A 6735-nucleotide genomic window follows, 5' to 3' on the forward strand; every position below is an offset into this window, starting at 1 on the left:
TGATTTTAGATTTCTGCCACTCAACACATCTGTGTTTGGTTTCTGCCATCTGAACTCTCAACTAAGCATTAATAATCTGAAGCCTCTGCACCACCAAACAGGAGACCTGACATTTGTACAAAGAAAAAAGAAACAGAAAATGGCTTTTTCCTGTTACATCAACACCTGGGTTCTTGTGTCAGGAAGTCGAAGTCCTACCAGACCTCCACATACTAGAACAGTAGAAGCAAGGAGAATAGGGATTGCTTTGGTGATACCAACAAGGGAACCAAATATCAAGTTTCCAAGTACAGCTGCGGCTTTGCATAGTGCATTCAAAAAGCCAAAGCCGGTTGCCCTAAAAGAAAACAAACAAACAAACAAACAAACAAACAGGATAAATTTACATGTGCATACAAGATTAAAAGCCTTTGAAACAAATCTTGAGTGGAATAAATCAGTATAGGCTCAATATCTTACATAGAAGTAATGCCAACAAGGATTCTGTACCTGGTCTTTTTTTATGTGAAATCTTGTTTCTACTGTGGCAGCACTTTACGGAGACAAATTTATTCCGCCCTCCAGAAATCAAAATGGGGAAATAATGACTTTGTACTTTTACACAACAGCAAAACCTGCAGCTGGAAATTCAGAATATCTAACATGCTGGGTTGGTAGAGAGAAGGTTGGAAGTCTTTCAAGAGCTATTTGGAAGGAGGTTACTAAAACAGAAGGATGAGCATCATGGGGTACTGAATAGAAATGGATTTTTTATAGGTAGTATGCACATTCACTGAATATTTTTTCAGAAGTCCAGTGAGACCTGTAATAATAATGATTGGCTATCTCTTAGGAGCAAAGACCATGAGGCTTTAAAAAAAACCTTGTTTGGGACAGAAGACCCTGAGAATCTTATGAAAAAAGGAGTATGGTATGGGCAACTCGGCAGGGCTTTTGCTTTGTAGAGTGTGATTTTAATAATATTTGGTCTGTAAAAGCATTATGCAAACTGCTATCATTTTAATAAAATGTGTTATAACATGACCGTATGATTCATAGTTGCAAGAATAATCTTATCCTAACAAAAATGTTCTAACGATCATCAGTAGAATGGTAGAATCTCCAACATCTCTCAAATCTCAAGAAGTGAAAGGGAGAAGGAATACAGGGAGCTCACACTGTGCTCACTGGGACAAAATAATAGCACTTAGGAGGATAGAAACTTTGATTTAGAAAACCATGTCTCTACACTGTTAATATTAAGCATTGCTATTAGGAGGAAAAATGCCTCCAGTCTAAACAGAAAATATTAACATAAATACTAGTGGATTGAGTGACTAACTGGTTACCTAGTTATTATACTGAGACACTATGTAAAGAAATGGAAATCCTCTACTCATACGCAGTCTGTACTCCTAGGTAGCATATATGACAAATGTCTGCTACTGCAGACCCTTAAGACCATTCCATAGAATCAACCTGAAGCAGGCAAACTTGCTTCCAACCAAGAGCAAACTTACAACTGAGAAGTTTATCAAGATTCTTTATAGAAATATTCTTTTTTTTTTTAATTTTGAAAAAGTAGACCTAGCAAGGGAGAACACTTCCTCAAGCAAACAATGCATGTGTTCACAGTCATCATGTCACTAGTTTGTCTTTTCTTCAACTTCAGAATCATTTAAAGCAACAGTACTTTGTCAAATTCTTGGTTTAGTTAGGAGGATGTTTGCAGAGTAGAATGAAGACATGTAAAGGAAGACTAGTTAATATACTTTCCAGAAGTTTTTATTAATTAACATTTAATACTCATTTGTCTATTTCAGCATGCCAAAGTCAACTTCTTTATTTAAAACATTTCTTAAGGAAGTGAAATCACAAAAGTTTATACTTAGTGTTTGATTGTCAGTCTGTATATTGCAAACTATTTCACATCTCAGGACAAGATACAAGATAGTATGTTTCACTGTGTGATTATAACCATGATATATTCACTAGAACTTTGGCTATATGTCTGCTGTAACAGACAACAGTGTTTTGGTCTCTAAAAAAAAAAAAAGCAGAAGGGTCTCAAATACGTCTTCTGAACAGCGAGAGCCTTTTTTCTTTTTTTTAGATTTGATTAAACTTGCACTACTTACACAATATTTGGTGCCAAAAAAGCTAAATGTGTACCCAGAAGTCATCATCTTCAAACTGACATGCTCTGCTGCAGGGCAGTGCAACCCAGCGAGATCTCTCTGAGAGCACACTACTTTTTAAGTCCTGCATGAGAACTTTCCTGCAAGGGACATGTTTGCAGCAATTCCTTCAAAATGCTTTCCTCAGAGGAGGAATGATTAAGTCTTTTGGGGAAATAGTTCAAAGGAGCACTGGGAGATGTGCTGAAGGAAGTAGTGAAGAACCACACTTCTGGAGTAAGTATACTTTCAAAGCCTATTATCAAGTGTCAATTACAGACACGTTGGTACTGTGGCCACGCAAAGCTCAGTATCAGAAGAGTACCTGGAGGAAGTGGTCCAGAAAGGGGAGAAGCTCCTAACAGGTAAGGATCTCCCAACTGATACATCTCCTAGGGTCACAGAGAGTGGAGATAGATAGGATGGAAAGGATGTGGTAAGTAAGACTTCATAGAATTACAGAATGGCTTGTGTTAGAAGAGACCTCAAATATCATCAAGTTCCAACCAAGACTTTATCACAAGCAGGGAGGAAAAGGTTAAAAACAAAAGAGATAGAGAGATTTGAGTATTAATATTAAAGAAAAATATGAAAATTCTGTAAAAACGTCAGGTCTGGTAGAAAGCTAAGTGTTAGAGAAAAAGAATTTTACCATATGTATTTTATGTCAGATGGTGGGAAAGCAGTGACAAGAAAAACACTGAGCTTCCTTTCACCCAAGCCCCACATAACAAACAGCAAGAATCCAAAGTTAAAAATAGAAGGATTATCCAAGTCTTCAGATTAAAAGAGATTGCTTCTCAGTTGCCATGTATGCTCCTTGTTAGACAAGGTGCTCGTATATCTAAAATAGTTTGAAATCACTTTTCCGTTGCTTATGGAGCACCTCAAAACTTAATTTTCCTGTAATAGAGTTGTACTGAATATGCATAACATGGACATTTGATACCCTTCTTGCCAGAGCTGGTGCTCAACCTACCCATCACTTTACAATAGACTCAGAATAGCATTTTTGTGGGGGTTTATAATACACAAATGTTATGAAAACAAGAGTTTCTGAATGTGCTATTGACGATTTTCTACTGATAAAATATTTTTGGATTTTTTAAAAATCAGTACACAAATGCATATCATTGGCTTACCAATTACAGCATTTAGTAGGCAAATAAAACAAGTTAATGTACCTTCTTCCCTTACAATTGCCTAAGAAATGGCATTGGTGCTACATTTCTTACCTTAAAAACACCACCTTTCAATTTCAGCAAAGTGCAGTTGAACCACATCCACAGGATGGCAGTAGAAAATAGCTGCCAAGCAGTCTACAGTAGATTAATGACTGCTGCTATGACTCAAGTGAATAGAAAACTTCTCTTCTGACAACCAGAACAATAAAAAGTTGGACCTAAGGCATTTGGAGAATAGGGTTTATTTCTCTTGGGATAGATTCTCAGGGCTTCAGAAGAGGAAAAAGCTAAATATAATGATCTGAAGATAGGTGACTTAATTCTTAATCATGACCAAACCCTTATGAACTTCTTTCAGAGGTATTAAAGCAGGCAAAACAGGATGAAATCATTTTATAGCACATCTTGAATTCTAAATATTCCTGGCCATGATTCAAACCCAGATGTCTGGCAGCCTTTACAAAACCTATGAATTGTCAGTTATCTGATGTAATCTGACCTTGATTTACTTTGTGGGAGATACAAGATTTAAATTTATTTATTGCGTCCATTCCTGGACCGGAGTCTTGGCTTATAAAGTTGCTGCTTCCCAAATTAACAAGAAAACATTAAACGTTCATATGAATAATGACTGCATTTTAAAGTGATAGTAATCTCCTACATGTTGCTTTTTCAGAAAATTTTAACTCCCTTCTAGTCATATTTGTATTACGGGCAGAGCTAGGAAATTATGCAATGTTACTTCAAGCCCCTTGGGCACACACGCTACAGCACAATCCATAATTACCTCATCATACAGTATTTTTTTTCCATATCACACTGCCAGTGCACAGAACAAAGACAGCTTGAGGGATAAAACATGAATCACGTAGTGAAGGACACTTGATTTTCCTCACATGTTACCGAAGTTGGAAGGGGCACTGTTGGGTTGGGTCTGTATGATGAATAAGCAGAGTCTCAATGGTAAGGTAGCTGAGCTCTCTCAGGAGAAAGTACACAATCCCTATTTCTGCCACAGAATTCTATATGATCCTAACAAATCATTTAAGCTGACTAAATAGTCATTAGTATGAATTTCACATTTTCTGGCTGCTCAGCTTAGCACCTTCAAGTTTGTCTTGCTGAAGTGCTGAATACTTCTAGCTACAGTGAAAGTTACACTCTGAGCCCATTCCCTCTTCTAAAATGCTAAGTGACAGTAATAACAGGTCCCACAAGTGACAAATCTCGCATCTAAAGTCAGTTTTGGCAGCATTATCTTTCTCCTCAGTGCCACAATTTCTGCATCCTCTCATTTCAAAGTAGCACTATGAAAATACAGAAAGCTTACAACAGAGTAGAAAAGCACTCCATCATCAAAGAGAAGACACTCAACACAAAACTGTTCACAAGATGTTTAATAATTCTACTTTAGAGCAGGACTTCCAGACCTGTGGAACAATATGGTTTGGCTCTCAAGAGGGCTACAACAGACCAAAGACTTTTCAGAATCTGTTGACTGTCAATCCAGAAAAGCACAGGTCATTAAGAAGAGAAGACAAAAGATGAAATAAAAGATGAGACAACCTATGAGATAATACTGAAACTTGACTAATTTGCTTGCTTACTAGAAATTGGCTTATTTATGGCTTCTTGTCACTGGTGTGCTTTAAAATCTGTGCATTAAAAAGTACCTAACACATTAAATAATGTCATATATTAATCTTTAAATACTACTAAGTGTTTTTTAACTGAAAATGTGAAACCTACCTATGGCTAATATTTGTAATATATCTTCCACCTTCTAACACAACTTCTTCATCTGTCTGAAAAACACCTGACATGTTTACAGTCTTGAAGTTTCTTTTTTTAGCCATTGTGAAAATTAACTCAGAGTTTATAAAGAACATACAAGCTAAACTTATGTTACAGTGTCATAAAATATAAAATAATAGAAACATCTAACTTGGAAAAGACCTTCAAGATCATAAGGTCCAACCCTCATCCAGACGTACCAAGTCCCACCACTAAATCATGTCCCTTGAGCATCATGCCTTCATGTCTCTTAAATACTTCCAGGGATGGGGACTCCACCACTTTTCTGGGCAGCCTGTTACAGTGCTTAACCACCTCGTCTGTGAAGAAATTCTTCCTAAAGTTCAATCTAAACCTTCCCTGGCACAACTTCAGGCCATTTCCTTGCGTCCTATCACCTGTCACTTGAGAAAAGAGGCCTACACCCACCTTGCTGCAACCTCCTCTCAGACAGTTGTGGTGAGCAACATCTCTCCTCAGAAGCCTCTTCTTCAGACTTAACAGTCATAATCCCCTCAGCCACTCCTCACAAGTCTTGTTTTCTATCCTTCTCCAACAACACACTTAACAAGAACTTAGGAGAAACAACTGAATTGCTTAATATCCAGATATTATATTTAAAATAAATATAGATACAGATGATTTTGAATGCATATGGAATTCAAATCACTTAAGATTTTGAAGCAACCTTTAAACTGCATTGTGGGCAGATGATGAAGAGGAAACAAAAGCATGTTCTGTGTATCACAAACACAATGTATTTCCAAATTGCTCACCAAATTCTTATCTGTTAGAAAGCCAGTACAGTCTCTTGTAAGTTATTTGGAGTACGATCTGAGAAACACCTTTTGTAAAGGCCTGCATGACACTGGCAAAGCCCCAGTAGCTTGGCAGCTGGCTGGTTTCCAAAGAAGAATTGTGTATGAGGAAAAGCAGGGGTTGCTCAGTCTGGTCTCCTGTGCATGTTAACATGAACTGGCCTCCTTTCACACACTTTTCTTCTAGACCATCTTCCAGCTGCAGTCTACAATTGCTTTGTGATCATTTCATTGGTTGAGAGTAAAGAAAAAGTATGTACTGGAATAGTAAAACAGCAATGCAGTGAGCACCTTTGCCCCAGTTTGAAAAGTCATGGGTAGTAACAGACTTCTGGAATTGCTCATTTCCTTGTAATTCCACTAGGTAGAAAATGGCTGTGATGGAACCAGAAAACTCATCTTCAGTTTATGTCAGCAATGATTTTCCTGGATCAGATAGATGTGGCCTATCAACCTGTTTGCCCTGATAATATGAAGTGATAACTTTCTATCTGATCTGTTGCAAAAAATATCCCAACAATTCGGCTACCAGTGTATTTTTGAATTAGAGTTCTATACAATTATTATTACACATGTAAGATTATTAAAAAGAAAAACATGGAAAAAATTACTACAATCCCATATCTTGCAGAAACTATTAAAAACAATCACTGGCTACTAATAAAGGTATCCTAGAATAAATACCAGTAACATAGTTCTAATCATTCCTAGCAATGATGAATTATTTTTCTTCCATTAATACCAATGGGTTTTCCAATTATTTTTTTTAATTTCATTTTAAGA

The 6735-nt window shown here is 36.9% G+C and overlaps 1 protein-coding gene across 1 annotated transcript in view; it reads right to left on the reverse strand.

The window, feature by feature from the left end:
* Positions 1-6: 6 nt before the first annotated feature.
* Positions 7-6735, reverse strand: part of SV2C (synaptic vesicle glycoprotein 2C) — a 63307-nt gene continuing 56578 nt past the window's right edge. The window contains 1 exon segment of the mRNA XM_019610434.1: positions 7-337. Coding sequence (XP_019465979.1) covers positions 154-337 — 184 coding nt within the window. The 3' untranslated portion in view covers positions 7-153.

This window comes from Meleagris gallopavo, chromosome Z (genome assembly GCF_000146605.3).
Source record: "Meleagris gallopavo isolate NT-WF06-2002-E0010 breed Aviagen turkey brand Nicholas breeding stock chromosome Z, Turkey_5.1, whole genome shotgun sequence".
In the NCBI taxonomy this organism is placed as follows: domain Eukaryota; kingdom Metazoa; phylum Chordata; class Aves; order Galliformes; family Phasianidae; genus Meleagris; species Meleagris gallopavo.